The sequence below is a fragment of the Poecile atricapillus genome, chromosome 1 (genome assembly GCF_030490865.1).
Source record: "Poecile atricapillus isolate bPoeAtr1 chromosome 1, bPoeAtr1.hap1, whole genome shotgun sequence".
Classification (NCBI taxonomy): Eukaryota; Metazoa; Chordata; class Aves; order Passeriformes; family Paridae; genus Poecile; species Poecile atricapillus.
The window spans coordinates 158917453-158937553 of NC_081249.1; the positions used below are offsets into that span (position 1 = coordinate 158917453).

Genomic DNA, 20101 nt, shown 5'->3' on the forward strand with positions numbered 1-20101 from the left:
ATGCCTGTCATGCAGGCACAGAGTGCTGGATTTCTTCACCTTTAAATAGCTCCTTTGCTGAGTCCAACTGCTCTCGTCTCACTTGTTGACCAGGTCCTGCTTCAGTGATCTCCTTTTTTGCAACCTGAGTGCCCCATGGAGGTGAAGGACACAGCCTGAGCTGGCTTCATCAGTCAGCAGAACAAATGGGCTTGCTCTGCCGAACATCGGGCCATCTCGGATTCCACCTCTTTTATAGAGATGAGTGATGAAGAGGGGCTCGTTCCGCTTTGCCGCTGTATTAATACACATCAGGGGCCAGCTCCCGGCACTAAATCACGCTACTGCATACATCTGTTATCGGACTCCTCACCAGTGTGATGAACAAGACTGCAGATAGAGGCTTCCTCGTGTCATTCTTTATAGGATTTTCCTAAAAGAATAAATAGCTCAAATCTCTGCCAACACTATCCCCTGTCATTGTGATGAATTTTGCTTCTTTCTTAAACATGCAGCTACAAATCTTCCCCTGTCGTCTCACCCCCCCACCATCCACAGAAAGTTTTGAGTTGAATTTGGCTGAAATCAGAAGATGCTTATAAAAGGCAGATGAGATGTGGGTGCTATTTCCTTCCTCAGTGTAGGAATGAGTAAAGGCACCTAGATAAAATGTTTATTTGGAAACCAAGCAACTAAATTTATTCCATGTCTTCTCACATACTTTCATGCAGAGACCCTTGCATGAACATCAAAAAACTGCATTACTAGAATGCAGAATGTAGAATGTAGAAGTGCCTTGCGTCTCTGTTGTATTGCTATAGTATGAAAATTCTGGTATTAATACTTCTCTCTGAGGCTAACTGGCCTAAATACCATAACTGAGCTGTTGAGAACAACAAAAAGTGGGCAGAAAATTCAAAATTAATTTGCACTTCAGGAAGTGATTTTTATCAAAATTAAGTTGGGAAAACTTGTGCAAATATTCAGAGAGAACTGAAAATTCATGTTTTCCACACTATGCAAACAAACAGTATGAGCCCTAAAGCATTAGGCCTTCACCAGATGAGAACAAAAATCTGGCTGGTGTAGTTTGGCAGTAGAATAAGGAAATCTGGAGGAAGTTAAGGCTGACTACTGGATTAGACCAGAGATTTGTCCAACTCAGTGACCAACAGCCAGTGCCTAGGGAGGAAGAAGGTCTTTGGTGATAAATGTCCTTTGACCTTTCAGTGATCTGATTCGAAGGCATGGATAGTGTCCTTGTGTTTAGTTACTTTCCACTGCAGACTAGAATCTAGTCTAGAGTGTAGACTTGGAGTAGTATCTCCAGTGGCGCAGTAGAGCTTGCCTGAGAAATATGGCATGAAATAGCTTCTCGTGGAAGCTATTCTCTAGTTTGAAAGGAATCTGATGAAGACTGTCACGTCTGTCTTCATTTTGTCAGAATAGGCCACAAGTACAGGTGGTTGTGCAATAAACGGTGAACAACTACTTTTTTTTCTTATGATAAACCTGTCATAGTCCAAAAGAAGCATATTTACACTGATATTTTTAATGTTTATGTGGTTCAATCCTCTATGTATGTAGCAGTGCACATGGTAACTGGCATCCTAATCAGTTATTACGATGAGTCTGGGGTTAAAATCTGCATAAATAAATTTTTGTCTGTCTTGGCAAGTATTCACACTTAGCCTGTAAAAAAGGTGACAGCAGCCTGTGAAACTGCTTATTTGAGAACAGTCTGATGAGAAATAGCAATTTGGTGAAATTCCCCTCTCCTATTTCTTGCTAATTATTCACTCTGTGTCATACCTAGAAACAAGAAGCCGATTTCAGTCCTTTTCTTTTTTTCGTTTTATGAGGAAAGATGAAGAGCCTGAGTGAGGAGGCTGCTAGCAAGGGGTACATAGTGTAGTATTGGTAGTGATTGTGAGTTTAAGGACTGACTTAATTGTTGGGGTTTTTTCATGTCTCGTATGACCTTCAGATGGAGGAAGATGATGGGCTGGATGTAAAATTGCAAGGTACTTTTATCAGCTGTGTTGTAGCTGTATGGGAATGACTCACTCTTTTGGAGGTACAGAATGTGGAATCTCAAGCATAGAACCAACTTTTTATTTAAACTTCAAAGCAATCTGTCCTCTAGTTGAGGCTTGCTGTGGCCTCTTTATCCACTACAGAGCAGCAGATGCAACTTGTAATTACAACACACAAACAACTATTATTTGTTGTGAGACTGCAATGAAGAAATGTGTTTTGTATTGAAGTAGTTACTTGTTAAAAAAATTGTTTGCCCCAAAGACTCCTATGGCAATTACTCTTCTTTACCTGGCCCTGTTCTGCTTGTGAGGACTGAGTGATTCAGAGTACTGAGAACTGGAGTAAACGCTCATATCTCTAGGTTTTTGACAATCCTTCTGGAAATTTGGGCGACTGGTGGGTTGAGCTATGGATCTGCAAATCTCTCTGGCTATTATAGCCTGTCCCATTTTGAAGTAGTGGTTGTATTGAGAAAATGAGAAGGGATTCCAACCTAGTTTGGCAAGTAGTTTCGTGTCGTAATATGCTGATTTACCATGTTGGTTATATGTGGAGGTTCATGGTACTGCCCTTACTGGGTGAGGAGAGGTATATTTTCCTCTTTAGATGAGCTTAGCAACCTGAAATTTGCCACACCTTCAGAGACTTTGAAAGTCTCAAGTAGACAGTTAACTGAGTCTTTGCAAAGAGTCCAAGTTATTTTGAGATGAGCGATTGTGAATTAATTCACTTTAAATATGGGACAGCTAAAACTTTTGATTTTCAGCAGGAGCTCTGTTGCCAGTTAGGATACCAGTTAGTGGACTGGGAACTTAGAGTTTTGAATATGTGAATCATTAGAGCAAAATCATTAATGCTATCAAGAACCTCTGTTTCAAAGGAATTTGAATGGAGAACTTCTAGAAATTTAATAAATAATACCATTATAAATTAAATTATATGTATGAGGGATTTACCATGAAGTCAGTTGTTCTAATTTTTTTTATTGCCCTTTCTTACTGTATTCCTCTGTTTCCCCTTTCCTGCAATTTTATATTCCAGCAACTTTATCTGTCCACATGGATGCAGCAGAGTCAGAGCTACCAGCAACACCATCCTTGAGATCCCAGAACTCTGAGTGGACTGGGAAAACACCAGCAGCTGAGAAATCTACTATTGCTGCCTCCAGTAACTTTTTTAAAATGCCACCAGAGAAGAGCCCTGGATACAGCTAAAAGGAAGCATTGTAACTGTAAAAGCTTGCTCGATTTTGGAAGTGTTTGATTCTGGTGTTTGTCTGCACTAAACATCTTGTTTGGCAGTAGTGGTATCTTCAGTATTGGTGCGTGATGCGTGCCATCATCCAGGCTGGTCTGTGTGCCTCACACACCTTAGTTATGTTTGTGAATCTATGCTTAAGAAAAGGTAATCAGTGTTGGGACTGCAGTGGCTTTTAGAAAGTTTCCTGCTATCACTGTATTTATTAAGAATTCATCTCTTTCCCTGGATCCAGCTCATATGTAATGGGTCACGTACAGGTTCTTTTGGGTTTTCAGATGTTTATCCACCCCCTGGACATGTTGCTTGTTTGTGTATTTGGCATTTTCAGGTTGAAAGTCCCACTGCCATTCAGGGAGGCAGGAGTCTCCCTCTGCTTGCTTCCTGGCCAGAAGGATTTCTTGGCTGGGGAATGAGGAGGGAATACGAACACATTGCAACATGAAACCTGAATCCTGTATTAGCAGAATGTTTTCTAGCCATGTGCTAATGGACTCAAATCATGTTGCTTCTGGAAAAGCAAATATGGTGCTTATCTACGTAGAAATTGCCATTAGCTCACAGGCAGCATTTGTCCGTTAGACCTTTTCCTTCTCCCTTGTTCTGAATGTCTTTAGTCTTGTGTATTGCATGTTCATTCCTAAACCTCCTACTGAATAAGGATTTGGGAGAGCTACTTGGATGTAAATGTGCAAGCTGGTGTCCTGGATGGAAACCGAGACCCTTGAATATTGTTGCAGTATGGTAGAAGATTACACAAAACATCCGTATCTCAGTGTTTAAATTAAAAAATGTCTGTTAGTGTTTCTAAAGGATGCTTGTTGAAGTTAACATGCCATTGAACAAATAAGCCATTTAAGGTGTCACCTGAGGTCAGAGCATTATGGATATAGATCAGACTCCTGTATCATGCTCTCTCTCCCTTCAAAAGTACTGTCTGCTATACCTACTGGAGGTGTCTCCACCTGCTGATGACTGCACATTACACTGCAGTGTACACTGAAGAGATTCTCTTCATAGAACTTCCACTTGGTCTGCTGTTACCTTCTGTGTTGCAGAATATATAGACAAGGGTTTCTTCTCTCTAATAACTCTGGAGCTTATCTTGGACGATGTTTTCAGGACATGTACCTGTATAGTATGTGCCAAGGAACAAGTGGCCTCACAGCTTCTTAAGTCCTTTAAAAATAGGATCTATTTGTATGAATAGAACTTTTTGCTTTCCTTGTGTGGAGCTTTCAGACAGGACAGTTTAAACTTGTAAAATCTATTTTGATTGTGGCTATGCATCTAGTACTCTTAATCAGATAGCAAAATTTGCTTGATTTTAGTGATTTTGCAGTGTTCTGCTCTCTTATGAATCAAATGACTGAGGGACAGATTTTATTGGGGGAACATGAAGCGGTGATTTATATTAACTGTGTATTAAAATGGGAAATGGTCATAATATACATGAAACAAACTGAATGACTTGCTAAATCATGATTGACAAATATAGTTAGTTATACTATATGCACACTGTGTCTGATCCTCTAATACCTACTTATTCTTGGGGAGACATCCAAATTGGATTTATATTTCGCATCACAAGCAAACTGTCAGATCTGTCACTATAAATCCTTCTCAAAACTCTTTTTTATTCTTTTTTATTTTTTTTTTATTTGGGCGGTACATTTTAGAAGTGATTAGAACAGGGAAACCCTTCTTACCTTAATGAAGAAATACAGAAGTCCATTTGAATTACAGGACAAGCTGTAGCAGTTTGTGAAGGAAGAAATGTTCCTGTTTTAAAATTGTCATGGCTTTGTATTACTTGTAGCTATTTTGAACAGTGGTGCCTAAGAGGTAACACAGGAACTTTCAGCACTGGAGGGCCTGTAATCTAAAACATCTGAAGAGAAGGTAAACGTGCAGAGCAGTATCTAATACTCATGAGTACAGTGAATGGGAAGGGTGGTCACGTTCTCCTGACAACTTGCAGATGAAAATTAGAATTTGAAGCCTTGCAATCTAAACCGCATGCTGCTCCAATGATAGGATCCCTAAAAGAGCATTTGTGAAATTGGGTGGTTTTGATCTCATGGAGTATACTCCACCACCTCTCTTAGTTTGAGTCTATTCAACAGACTTAGTCAGAGTACTGATCAATCAGCTAAAATTTTATAATTTAGGCATTGTATTCCCCTTTAAAAATCAATTGTGATATGTCTTGCTACATTCTGAGTATTGTCCAAAGTAGTTTTTTTCTCTTCTGTGATGTCAGGATGCTTTAAAAACTTTTTCAAGAAAGGTGTTAGGGAATCAAGAGCCTTTATCTCATTGTGGTGTTGGAGGGGCGGGTTGCAATGCATCATGTGATTTTTCTCAGGGGGCAAGGAAAGAGAATTTGTCAGATTCTCCTATTGAGGTCAGTAGCAGTGTTATCTGGTTAAGCCTTTACTTAGGTTGTAAGCTCCTAGGAGGTATTGCCTTTTAAGGCTGATTGTACCCATGGCAGTAGTGCAGAGCAACTGTGGCAGGTCTTGTCTTGACAAGCCACACTTCCTGCCATGACAACTTTCTGGATGTTCCAGGAGACTCCAACTATTGCAGCTGTCCTGTCTTTCATATTTCTAGGTTAGACTCCATTTACAAGTTAGTCAGATTCTCAACCAAATTTGATTGTCCTGAGTGGTAGGCCAGCTAAATGGATCATGTATCTTGTTACTCCAGGGTATTTATCAAAATATATCTTCAGATTATCTCATATTTAGTAACTTAATGCAGATTTTAATATCTACAGTATTTTTAGATGAATAAAGTAAGTCCATTGTTTTGCCTCTTTTTTTCATCTAAGGCAGATTTTTTAGAACTCACTCTGCTCACACAGAGACAGTTCACAGTGTGAGCGATATTGCTTCCAATGTGGATTACTTGAGTAAAAAGGAGTAATAACATGCTTTGATTTGGTAGCTGTGCTTCCGTGAAGGTGGTCCAGTATGTGTTTATTGCTTCAAAGACACACAGCTCACTAATATTCCACTTCTTGTCCACCAGGACTTCCCAGTCTTTTTTCAGTTTTGCTTTCTTTCCAGTTGTCATTCTCCTTGTCCTTATGGGACACTTCAACTTCTCAGACAGGACCTGGGAATACCATACTACTGTGACAAACAAGTCTGGAAATTCATTAAGTATTTTGAAGATAATTTGTAGTCACAAGTACTCAGTGAGCCAACTAGGAAAGATCCTCTCTTAAACCTGTTATTTATTAATAAAGAAGGATTTTTGAGAGATATGATGTTAGGTGGCTGCCTTTGCCACAGGATCATGAAATGGGTAATTCTAAAAATTCTGATTTTATGAGGAAAATGGTCAGCAAAGTTGCTACCCTGAATTTCAGCAGAAACTTCAGGTGACTCAGTCAGCTCGTTACTAGCATGCTGTTCCTTGAGTGCTTGTCAGTTTTTAGGAATCACTTTTTAAAAGCACAAGAGCAGGTGATCTCTATTGAAAGTCAAACAAACCATGCAGAAGACCAGTTTAACTGAACAGGGAACACCTCTTGAATCTCAGAAGGGGAGATAGTATGATCTCTGGTAGCAAGGTGAAGCTTCACAGAAAAATTACAGAGCTGTAGTTCACATAAGCAGGGAGAAGATATGAAAGACCAAAACTTAATTAGAGTTGGAACTGGCCAGTGTTGTGTCAGACAAGCAAGGTTTTCTGAAGTACCTAAATAGCAAAAGGAGGTCTAAGGAAAACATTGGACTGATATTTGTTGTAGATGATCACATTGGAGTGAAGAAAAAGTGGGGCCATTCAGTTCTGGTTATTTTGCCTTGGTCTCTTATAATACTGACAGACCTTGGGCTGCCCTGTCTTCTGATTTGGAGGACCATTACTGTGGGAATAATGACTTTCTGTTTGTGTACATGGAGATTATAAGGGACCAGTTGAATGTTTGTAAGTCTGTGAGGCCAGGTGGGCTTCATCCCAGTGTACTGAAGGAGCTAGTTGTTGTAGCATGACCTCTCTCAATCCCTACCAAAGGTTTTGGGAGTCTGGGAAGGGTCCATGTTGACAAGAAGCTACTCAGCATTATTCTAGTATAGAAGAAGGGCACGAAGCAAGAAACACAGACCTGCTAGTCTAGCCCCAGTACCTGGAAAAATTATAGAGGAGATCATACTGGTGCTACTGAAAGGCACTTAAAGTCCTTTAAATGATAGAATCATAGAATATCCTGAGTTGGAAGGGACCCACAAAGATCATCAAGTCCAATAAAAAAAGGTCTAGTGGGTGTTGTGGTGGTTGGCGGCTGTCTTGGGCATAGTGACCATGAAATGTTAGAGTTTTCAATACTGGTTGAAGTAAGAAAGGGCACCAGCAGAACTGCCACCATGGACTTCCAGTGACTTTGGCCTGTTCAGGAGATTGACAGAATTCCTTTGGAGTCAGTCCTGAAGGACAAAGCAATCTAGGAAGGCTGGATGTACTTTAAAAAGAATTCTTAAATATATTCAGGAGCAGCACCATCTTCTTAGATCTTCTTTGGATACTCTCTAATAGCTTTATGTCCTTCCTATACTGTGACACCCCAAACTGCACACAGGACTCGAAGTGAGATTGCACCAGAATGGAGCAGGATAATCCCCTCCTTTGACTGGATTATGATGTAGTTTTAAAACAGAACAAATAATAAATGGCAAGTTGGTGAAAGCTGGAAGGCATATCCTGTGGGAATTGGTGAAGGAATTTGGTTTTGTCTGGTTTGGAGAAAAGGAGACTGTGCTCTACAGTTTCCTGAGGGGGGGAAAGTGAAGGTAGAGGCGCTGGTCTCTTCACCATGGTATGTAGTCACAGGGCACATGGGAATGGTTCAGAGCTGTGCCAAGGGAGATTCAGACTTGACATTTGGAAACACTTCTATACATCTTCCATACAGAGAGGGTGGTCAAACACTGGAGCAGGCTTCCTAGAGAGACGGTTGATGCCCCAGGCCTGTTGGGGTTTAAGAGGCATTTGGACAAAGCCCTTATTTTAGTTTCTTTTCAGTCCTGAAATGGTCAGTCAGTTGCACTAGTTATTAATTTTAGGTCCCTTCCAATTGAACTATTTTATTTTAATCATTAACTTCATGATGTTTCTGTCTTTTCATTCCTCTAATCTGTCCAAGTCCCTCTTGGTGGTACTCCCACCCTCCAGCATATCAATGGCTCCCTTCCTGAACATGCCATTATTTCTGATTTTGTTGGGAGTATTTTCTGTCTTTTTCCACCAGGTTACTAATGATTTCTGAACACTATCAATCCCGGTATTGTCTTCTGAGGCATGCTTTTCATAAATGGCCACCATGCAGATCTCAAAACATTGATTGCTTAACCTGGCCAGTTTCTCTCTGATCTTTCTTGTTGGATGCTGTCCAGTGTGTACCTCCCCCATCTGGCTTTGAGGGTGCTGTGAGAAACTGCATCAAGAGGCTTATTGAAGTCAATGGAGACATCACTTACTGCCCTCTGTGCATCCTCAGAGCCTATCATTCCATCATAGAAGACAGGTTCAAAATCATCAAATTGATTTTCCATCATTTAATGTCTGTTTGTTCCTAGTCATCTCTTTGTCCTTTGGATGCCTAGAAGTGGCTTCCAAAACTTGCTTCATAAAGCTATAGGGAACTGAGGTAGGGCTGACTAGCCTATCACTCCACCAATACTCCTTCCTGTCTTTTTAAAAAGGTGATGTATATATACATACCTCTACTTGTCTCTGGAAACCTCATGCAATTGTGACTGGTTTTCTTAGGTGGAAGTGGCCAGTCTCAAAATGACATACTCCTGTATACAGAGGGAAGATGGACATTCAGTGAAAGAGAAACCAAGAGCTGAGAGAAGTACATTTTCTAGTTGTTTTTTGCATATTTCCAGTAGTTCCAGTGAGCTCTAGCCAGGCTTAATGCCCAGTTTGGTAGGTACTTGAGAGGACTGAATTAAAATAATGTAGTTTCTGTCCTGATGGATTTTTTATGATTTTAAGGTACAGTAACAAGTGAAGAAAGCAGCAAAACAGGAGCTGGAGAGAAACTTGTTAGAGGCTGGGGCTAGTGCTACTGAATGATAGATTAGCTTCGTGATTGTGGTATGCAGAGGTGTGTCTTGCCAGCATCACTCTTGAATAATGACATTGAGTAGGTTAGTGCTGTCCTTCAAACTGTAGATGCTCTTGCTGTTATTTTGTGGATGTTGCAGAGACCTGCTTAGTGGGCAGAGGATGAGAAGGGAAATTGCAGGAAGGACAACAAGAAGCATGATGGAGTGCCTCTTCTACTGTAACTCCTTCTGTACTGAAGAAGGAAGATGCTACAAAATGCAGTATGTGTGCTTAGATACTGGGAAAAATTATGTCAAATGTATAAGAACTTTTCTTTGTTGTCTTGAGGAACAGTTTGTAACCCGAGAATTTTTCACTAAAAGTGAAGGATGCTACATTTGTTCAGAAAATGTGTTTTAATAGTCTGATAGGAGACTATCAAAGGAAGATGAACTTCTGTTTTCATTGTTACCCTTAATTTCTGTGTCTTTGTTTCCTGTATTCTGTTCTAGTTTGTGTTTTGTGATTGTGACATCCTTTTGTACCATCAAATGCAGGAAAAATACTTTACAGTAATGCTTCCTAAGGCATAAAGCATAAGAGGACACTTGCTATATAGGAGGTGAAACAAGATTATCTTAGGCCATTAACTTTACCCACTACAAAAGGCTTGAATTCATCACAGAGGACCTAATGTCTTAATTATACCAAGGCATCTCTTTTAAGAAAGTGAATAGTGCCACAGGCAAGTTCAGGGAGACTAAACTGGCACCAGTGCCTCAAGACCCAGGTGTGACTGGGCCTCACATGGCATAAAATACAGTTTTACATTGTGGAGACAGAAGGAATTTTCAACATCCTTCTCAACTTTAATGTGGCTAGTATGCCTTCCCAACTGCAAACATAGCTGTCACTGTGAGTCCAGCGAGTTGAAAAGATGTGCTCACTGGCATATTATAAAGAGAATTCTTGTACCGACTTAAAGAATTGGTAAAAGTGGAAAATGGACTGGTACAGCCTGTTATATCAGAGAAAGATGCAAAATATACTTGCAGACAATAATCAGGAAAAGTATTGCTGAGCCCTGTGTGTTATAAGCACAGTATTCAATGTCCTAAAGCAGAAATGCCAGTACTGTGAGGATGATCAGTGTTTTGCAAAGCTGCCCTCTTGTCCTTGTAAACTCTGAAGGAAATGGGATGAACAGCATGAAAAAGGCTGTACTGTGTCAGACTAAAAGTCTGCTTGTCTTGGTAGTCTGTCTCTCACAGTGACCTGGTTTGGATATCTGGGGGGTACTGTAAAGATGAAGCAGTAATATAGTGATACTTTTTTTTAGTGTTCTCTTAGCCCAGTGATGTACAAGAGATGTACAAACTTTCTTCAAGGCTGGAGAAAACATTTTTGAACTTTTGATTATAGTATTTATCCAGCAACTGGATTCAAATATATTTTTACAAGGACACATCCTGATGATAAAAACATCAAGTAAGGATTAGTATATCTTTGTTTGTAATCAATTTTCTTATTAATTACCCTCTTTATAAGTAAATAGCATCTTCTCTTGGAATATTTTTTTTCCTAATATCAGCATCCTGACATTGTTTCTTACAATGCTTTTTTTTTAGCAAGGTTGAAAAGTCTTGTTCTTTCTTTACAATGAGGCTTTTTTGACATGTATTTGTATGCCCAGTCAACAAGTCCTATGTAATCCACTAACCCATATAAATCATTCCTCATAAGCTTCATACTGTAAAACTTGTCATTTAACCTTTAATTGTGCTCCTGCATGAAAATGCCTGGTATTCCACATCCATATGCATTCAGTTCTAGTGTCTACACTTAAAGTATTCTTCAAGAGTTACAGAGTAACTGTTAAGAGTCACTTACACTTCCTGTAGAGTGTTCTAAAACTGCTATTCAGGCTTCATATATTCATATATCCAAATATGCTGCTAGTCTTTGCTGCCCAAACGCTGCTGTAACACTACCGTAGGAGGTGATGTTCAGGCAGTTGGGTCTGAACCTGAAGTTCTTACCACTGCTTTGCAACGTACAAGGTCCTAGAAAGTAAGATTTTTTTTTTTTTAAATTCAGAAATTTATTGCATTTCCTCTAGCAATGTTACAGCACAATTTTGTACCAATCATATTTATAATTGTCAGTACTCAAGAGCTCAATTTGTTTAGTTTTATCAGAAGAGGATCAGAGTGTCATGCCTGTGTGGTAGAAAACCTTTTATGGCGTTGGAAATACTAAATGCTAAACCATCTTCTGTCTTGCAGATGGGCATAAAAATGAACTTGGAGCTAAAGCCTAGGTTGCCTAGATTGGTGCATGTGAGATTTCATTGCTGGAGGCATTTCTAAAAGAGCCATGATCTGAGACTGGTCTGGCCTGACCAGAGCCCTTGGGCACTTCCGAAGTCCTTGAATTTTCCCTCAGGTTTTGACAACACCAGACAGTGAACCAAAGCTACTATCAATTGCATTTTAGCTTCCTCCTGCTGTCAAAGAGGGCTCTCCTAGAGATAGCTCACAAACACACCTACTCAAAGTCTGTGAAGAGCTACCTTGTGCATGTCCCATATATTTTATGAGGTCATAACATCTAGCTGTTTGATGGGGGTTGGACTCTGGGTTCTTGGGACTCTATTTTAAGGTTAACATGTAAATAAGAAAGATTCCTGCTTGTATTCCTCTGTTTTAAATAAGATGTGTATTCTCTGAATGAGGCTCTTGCAGAATCTCTGTTCTGATTATAGAAACTGGAAATAAATCAATATATGAAAGAAGCGTTTTATCTGATATAAAGCGAACTGAGTTGAGAGTGGGGGAAGAGAGGTTTCGCTGACATCTGACTAGATTTACAGTATTGGGCTCTCCATTAATCTGCATGCTTCCTTGACCATTTCCGTAAGTATAAAGTATAAACTGTGATCTGAAGGTCTGTAGGGAGTTACTATGCTTTTCTTGCTTTGAATTGCAAACTTGAGTGAAGGATTTGAGGTAATTTATCATGTCTGTTCTTTGGAGTTTTTTTGTAATGATTTTGTTTCCCAGTTTGTCAGGACATTGTCTTTAGACAAGAGAGATACTCCCTGTTTGGAATTTGAAACAATTCTAGAGTTTCTTAAATAGTCTTTCATTTCTAAGCCACTGCTTCAGATCTGCCCAGTCCCAAATGGAATGTCATTTAAATGAGCAGGTCAGTTTCAACTGATAGTTTAATGTATATCAATTCATTTTGCCAACACTAACATCCTTTTAAGATAGATTGGCATCAGTCTTTCTTACCATGATAACAGGGACTTCAAAGATCAAATGAACAGAGGGCTTGAAATTTTCTTTTGCCTATGCTTGTGTCCCAGTATTACTAGCTGTGCATATTTGTGATAGGAACAGCACAGGAATCCCTTTACCTTAACTGTTCCAATGAATAAACTGTAAAAAATTAGATCCCAAGTGGACTGAATGTTTTTAAACAAAAAGATCAAGATCCTTTGGAAATGGCTCTAAGTTTTTAACTTTATATTGGGAGTAGAGGGTTGTCCAATTTCTAAAAATGATTATTTTCCTTTCTCATCTACAAGCTGCACCTGAGAACTGGGATGTGTTCTGAGTGAAATGTGCTGAGTTTTGTCAGGTATAAGGAGTTGAAACAAGGAGGAATAGATTGTCTGATAGGAAGGGCTCAGATTTGGCAAGCTATTGGTAATGTTAAAAATTTCAGATATCTAAAAATTAGGTGTTTCAATCTTACAAATACTTGAAATTTTGTGGTTTTTAAATTTTGAGTAATGAGGCATTTAATCTGATAATTGGATTAATTTCTATTGAAAAAGGAAAAGCTGAATGATGCTTTTTTACATGTCCTTAATATTACATCCCAATGCTGAGAATTTTCTCAGTTCAGTTTGAACAGCTGGTGGTAAGTTTGATAACAGGGCTGACTATGATGGCATTTATAAATTTTGTTATTTTTTAAACCGTGAAACCATGCTTCATGCTTTTCCAGGTCATAAAAATAAACTGAAACTACAGATGAATACAAGTAGATTTGCTATGTATTAATGGAGAACTTCTCACATACAAATAAAAGGTATTTCAGTTCTGGGGTACAGGCTTCGTTCTCTACTGGCATAGAACAATTTCCCAGTAAGAACAGATACTTAGTTTTTTAATGAAATGTTGTTTAGGGTTTCAAAGTGGTAAACTACATTAATTTAATTCATTTTTAGTGGGGGAGTGACAGGGAGGTGTCTAAATATGAGAATGTGGGCAGATCTTAGGAGTTGCTGCAATAGGGCAGATGTATCACACAGAGTTCTCAAAACGCACTTTAAAAAATTTACCTGGAGATTGGAGAATTGTACCTAAAGATTGGAGAAATCTTCCTCTGAGAAGTGTCATAGCTCACAGACTGCCTGCAGGTGCAGTGATGGCAGACCGGTGTTTCTGATAAACTAATGCCAGCACTGACACTGATGTTTCCCTAGTAATTTTGACACCAGCTTCCTGAGAGGCTCACTAGTGTTGCCTTAGGGCTCTTCATCCTGCTTCACAAAATAATTTGCAGGTGGTTTGACTCACCTAGCCTTCCTCCATGAGGAAACACGTGTTCCCATTTTGAACCAGACACTCCTACTGCTGAATGTTGTATGGTGAGTGAAAGAAGTCCTATGTTTTCTTTCTTGGCCATCCAGTGAACAGCAAGGGCAGCTTTTGTGAATCTTTTATCCCTCACTGGTCCTTACAGATACTGTGGAGACAGGAAGGAGAGAATAAGACATGCATTGATTCCTAGGTGGGGAGCGAGGGCCATGAGGTGTGGCTGTTGGCCTGCACTCAAACAATGCAGGGGCTACATGGGGAAGGTGACATTTCACCGTCCTCCCCACACTGATAGGCTGCATGACATCTGCTTACATATGTGTTTAGAAATTTAAACAAGAATCTTCTTCAGCACCCCCACCCACCTCTCAAGTAACAAATAAACCAGAAAATTTGTGCTCTGATGCCAAGGCTGCAATTTGAGTGGCCCATGTTGCTGTAATCAGTGCCCTTCTGCATGTACAATCAGGCATTTGCATGATTTGTTGTTGGGTTTGAGGGTTGCCTGTCTCAGCCTTTCCATTTGCCCCCTTTCACACAAGGTTCCTACCTTAGTGTAGGACAGTTAAGACTATTTGTCCAGCTGCTGACTTGGATTTTTTTTCTCCCCTTTACTTGGGTTGACTTCAAGCTTTATTTACTGCACAGTATCCAGACTCCACTCTGAAGAAGAAAAAAGTAATTTCCTTGTTAGTATCTTCAGGGTACTTCTTGCTATGACAGCATGAATTTGTATGCTGAACATTTGGACGTTATTGTCACCCTTATTGTATAAGTGAGGAGTCTGAGACTGAAGCATAACCCAGGAGTTATCTCTGAATTTGAGGGGCCTAAGATGAGATACACAGACACTGACAATTTGCAGAGACTGACTTTGTACCATTTTGTAGGTTCAAATCACATTTCCTACAAACTTTCTTAGCAGCTCTAAGTGGTCAGAGCTTCTGCACATCCAGCCACAATTACTGATGAGGTGAGGAGCACTGTCCTTATCAATGAAGTCTTTCATGACATGATTCATTGATGTGGCTTCTTAGCTAAGAGAGGGATGGCAGCAGGCAGGCATCTCTCCAGGGCTGATGGTCAGTTGCTTTCATCATGCGAATCTGGAGAGCCTCCTGCTTTGTCCTTTCTGTCATTGAGTCAGACTTGTTTGTGCTCATCTCCTTGAGTTCTTGCCCTTCACCTCTCTGGAGGCATGCTCTTCAATGCTCTGTAGAGAGTTAGTCTCAAAACCAAAAAACTCTGTAATCATTTGATTTAGCATTATTGGAAAGTGTATGGACCAAGGGACAGCTTAGGATGGCAGAAAAGGGATTTCTTCCTCTTTGAGTATTTTTATCTGTAACCAGATATATGTATACCCGTGTGTGTATATTATTTATTTTTGAGCTAGGACTTCTTAGTATGCATTCACTTTGTATTGGAGTTTCCTTATGAAGGTATTTTAATTTCCCCAAATATGTTTTGTCCCTGGAAATACTATGAGTCCTGGACCTCAAAGGAATTGAAAGAGCATTCCCAAATGCATAGTATCCTTGACAATCTGCTGTGAAATAACTTGTCTACTGCATGTCAAGAAAGAGCAATAGGTAGGTGAAAACTTGCTATGTAACACTCACACTTCACTCACACTTCATATACTTTTACCTGAACATCATAGGATGACATGAATTTTGACTCATTTCTTGCAGTGATATTTCAAGTATTGTCTCTAGATTCTTTTCTCTAAACTACAAAGTAATGATTGTCTAGTGAAGTAAACCTGACTGTTGTTTAACAAATTATAGACTGCCTTCTAATTCCCCATTCAGCAAAGTTTTAAAGTATCAGAAGTCTTAGTGTATATTTTGGGAAGAATGCCCTTGGAACCAGAATCAGTCATCTGACTGAGCTGTATTGGAAAAAAGGAAAAGGGTACAAAGAGAAAATGCTACTAGCTATTGTCTTTATTATCCCAAGTCTTGTTCTGTTCCCTCCATGGACTCTTGGTTTACAACTTATAGAGCAATTAGTGTATCTTAAAAGACCAAAAAGACAAACACAAACAACCTCCCTCTACAAACTTTCTTGTGTTTGTTTGTTACATGTGGGTTGGCAGGCTCTGTTTGCAACTGAATACTCCTTTCCTCATGTAAACAGATTCCATTAACCTGAAAGATGAAAATCAGAATGTTTGAATTTCCATTAATACCATTTTGGGACTGGACAGATAGCTGCAATTGTGATTTTCTTACCCTTGCAGTAAAGTACTGAAGTCCACATCATTCCTTGCTCACACATTACACCTCACACCTGTGCTAAGTGGGCATTTTCTGAGCAAAGTGCATTGTTTGCTCAACAGAAGGATAAAAGATGACACATGGTATGTTGCTGTACACCTTATCTTCTTCCTGCTAATCGCCGTAGATAAAGTGATGATGGTGCACTACTATATGACTCGGAAGCAGCTTTGCTGAAAAACACAATTTTATTTTAGGTAAGTCACATCCCATGTGTATGTATACTTAAATGTAACTGTGTATTTGTTCCTGGGAAGAACCCAAATGCTTGTCACAAATAATTGGCAACTGGAAGCATCAGAACTGGTCTGTTTAGAATATGTCTACTCTGTCATTCTGCAAGTACCTCGAGTATTTAGGATATGGATGAGTACAACTTCTACTGCTTGTCACTGAACTACTACTCCTGGTAATTGAAAATTGGAATACAGTGTTCCCTGGAGAGTTTGTCATGGAGCTCAAGAGGTTAATATGTAGTTATGTGATGATACTATAATTTTATATGCATCTGCAGATACTGCTAATAGACATTAAAGTGGGCATTTACATCCTTATTATGGGTCAGTACTTGATGCCATAATAAAAAAGTCACATCAGAAAAGTACAGGATAAAAATCTGATTATGCACATTTTGGAATGTAAATGGCTTTAAAATTCAAATTGTCACCTGGTGGGAGGATCAGGAAGGAGTCAGAACAAGGGCAAAGGGGCAAAGCTGTGAGACACAGGGGGCAAGATAAAGGAGGAAGAAGAGATAGGCAGGAGTAGGCCTTTGCTTGGGTAGTTTATATCCATATGAATACTATACCCCATTATTTAAGCCCTTCATGTCATCTCATTAAACATAAGCTTTCGTGAAAGGTGGGCTTTGTAATGGGGTGTGAAGGTCAGTAAATTTCAGATCTTCCGTCTTTCCACAGAGTCCAATATGCTCAGTGTTGTGAAGGCTAAAACATCGTGTGGGTTAATGCAGAGTCTTCATTTGGAAAGCAACGTCAAAGCTAATAAAGTTTTCAAGGCAAGACAACAGCTAAAACTCTGATAAGTCTGCCCTGAGTAAATATACAAGTAATGCTGCAACTACTGGTCCAAGAGCCTGAGGAGGGGAGGGTAGTGAGGGGACAGACTTTGAATTCTGAAGGGCTGTGTAGCTTAAAATCAGTGGAGAAGTACCATGAGGACTAGAGCAGCATGTATGATGCATGTGCAGCTGGATACATCAGGATACAGTGAGTTCAATTGCAGATGCACACAAAAGGTTTCCAAGATCACCTTGAGTGTCTGTGGAAGCTGCAACCCTATAGTATGTAGAAATTTGGGAAGGGTGTTGACTTTCTGTTTATGCGCTACTTTTTCATCCTAGCACATCCTAAAGCACTCTAAAAAGTCTGCAGTTGACTGAAATTTTAGGGATTGTTTTTGTTGGAAATACAGGATGCAAGGCCGTGAAGTGAGGTAAATGGTTTATGATTGATGGAAGGAAAAGCCTTGTCCTTCCATCTCACTGCATTGTTTCTTCATGCTTGGCTGTAAGCTCCTGCTGCCTACCTTTCCCTCCTTTGACTCCTCTGAGCCACATCAACCACTTTAACTGCAAAAAATGACTTGATTTCTGCTGGTTTAGTCAGTTGATTTGGCTTGATTGATGTGCACTAGGAGTGCTAGAGACAGCCCAAGGTATGATGACAGGACCAGAGCTGGGGAGTTGAGAGGGCTGGGAGAAAGTCCTGGGAATACTGGTTTGAATGAGGGAGACTCACACAACTTGCAAGCACCAAGGTTTTAACTTTGGCTCAGTTGTTTACAGATGTGTGCCACCACGCCATGGTCTCCAGGGATTCAGCAGACCATAGAAAATCCAGACTGCAATAGGGGGTGGCCAAGAACTGCGTATGCCTCTTCTCCCAGGTGTCCCTTAAGGGTTTTGATGCTATCTTTATCTGAGGAGAGAAGGGATATTTCCTGTGACATAACTGTATATGCTTCCTAAACAGGAATTCAGGCTGAAAGGGACTTGCCTGCTCTAGAGAACCCAAAGTGTGGTTTACAATAGTGTCATCTCATTTGGGGTCTGATTTGTTTATCTGTGAAGCACAATGAATGATGGGGCAAAATTATTGAAAATAATTGGTCTCTGTACATCATGTTGCATGTGTTGAGAACCAGCTAAATGAGAATGTTTTTCTAGCGAATGAGAATGTTATTAAAAACATAATCTCTAATGTTGAGGCCCACAAACAGCTTGCTCTGCAGGTTTTTGGGATCTGATATAAGGCAATTTTCTTGGGAAAATGGGAGCAACAGTGAAACCGTAAAATTTTGCAAGGATTGTGTGGCAGATCTGTAGAAGACCTGAAAGGCCTTTGAAATTGCGTCACTAGAGGGTTTATATTTCTGTGTCCCTGCACTAATGAAGTGCAAATAAAACTCCAAGATCCAGTCCATTCAGTGGATTGGTGAGACACCAAGCAGGCTGGTGGCAATCACTTGGCCACTGAGTCATTTAGCGATTAATGGATCCTTGTTTGTGAATGGGCACGTCCCTTGGCTCAGATCACTTGAGGCTGCTGAGAGAACAGGAATGGAGAAGTCCATCCCCCTGCTTGCAATTAGTGTTTGTTATTAAATGCTGACAGTGTGTTCTCTCCTCTCATGTATCTCATCTTTGTTTATGCACTGGATGTTGGCACAGGCTTCTGTGCTGTAATGTCTTGAATTAGCTGCTGTTGAAAGGAGTCCAAGGAGCAGTGTGCTCTGAGGAGAAAAGGAGGGTGGGAGAGTGGCTTGGCACCAAAAGAGCAGGAGTAATTCAGAGGGAAGGATGAAAATGGGTTTAGTTAAGTGGGAGGCTGGCAAGGAGCAAGCAGCAATGAGTCCGTGCACATCTCTGCTCTCATATGTGATGCCAAACACTTTGATGGGAAAAAGGAACTGGATAGGAAGTGTAACCAATGGCAGGAAGGGGAGATAGCCTTGGAAATGGTTTGGTAGAAGGTGATTTTGGCAGACATGGAATCTTCAGGTAGATAGATGGTGCTTGAGCTAGGAAGCATGGGACCTAAGAGGAGGAGACTGCAATCACTGGAGATCAGCAGAGGGATAGAAATATATAGAGAAGTGATAACAGAACTCAAGCTGTCTGTGGAGGATGAGGAAGGGACTAAAAGCGGAGAGAAGAATGGAGGAAAAAAACCCCTGTAATCTCTGAACCCCCAGCTGATTTGAAGGGCAACGGTAGGTGTGTAGGACAAGAGAGTAGCATCAGCCCTCCAACTGGGAGAACAGACTTATTCCAATCTGTGGGTTTTACACAGCACCTAGGAGGTTTAATATGCAGCATCTGGGCTATATACTAAGGCAAGTGCAATGGCTGCAGCTCTCTGCCCTTTGTGATGCTGCAACACTGTGTGGCACAACAAGCAGTCTGAGTTAGCCATTTTGTAGGTCAGGTCTTTCATCTGTTTGTGTGATGAGAAAAAATATGCCAGGATCTACAAAGAACAGATGCGGTTTGGTTATAAGAGGCCAGGACTTTGAGCTTGGTCTCCTGCAGCCCATCTGCTCAGAATGGCTACAACAGGTTTTTTTAAGATGAGAAGTAAACACGAAGTGAGTTGATTTTTCTTTCTCTAGGAGCTAGATACCATCTCTGCCTACCCTCCTCCTGCTTTCTTCAACAGGGGGATGAAATGTTAAATAGGAATAAACAATTAATCTTCTCGGAATGCTACTTCATTATAACACTTATTATGTTTCACAGGGATAATAGACAGGGAAGGGTAGCATGAGGCCAGGTTTGCCTCCATTGGATGCATTCACTCACTGTGTCAACCTGACTTGCTACAGATTTGTTTGGTCCATCTG

General features: G+C 40.2%; 1 protein-coding gene across 12 annotated transcripts in view; it reads left to right on the forward strand.

Annotated features, from left to right (window-relative positions):
• Nucleotides 1-4909, forward strand: part of GPATCH2L (G-patch domain containing 2 like) — a 34279-nt gene extending 29370 nt beyond the window's left edge. For 9 of the 12 annotated variants that reach the window (XM_058835345.1, XM_058835382.1, XM_058835337.1 and 6 more), the window contains one exon: nt 3061-4909. In XM_058835345.1, coding sequence (XP_058691328.1) covers nt 3061-3233 — 173 coding nt within the window. In that variant the 3' untranslated portion in view covers nt 3234-4909. Of the gene's footprint in view, nt 1-93; nt 674-3060 lie in introns of those variants that run through there. The other 3 variants (XM_058835407.1, XM_058835416.1, XM_058835397.1) reach the window with 3 other exon arrangements.
• Nucleotides 4910-20101: the final 15192 nt, after the last annotated feature.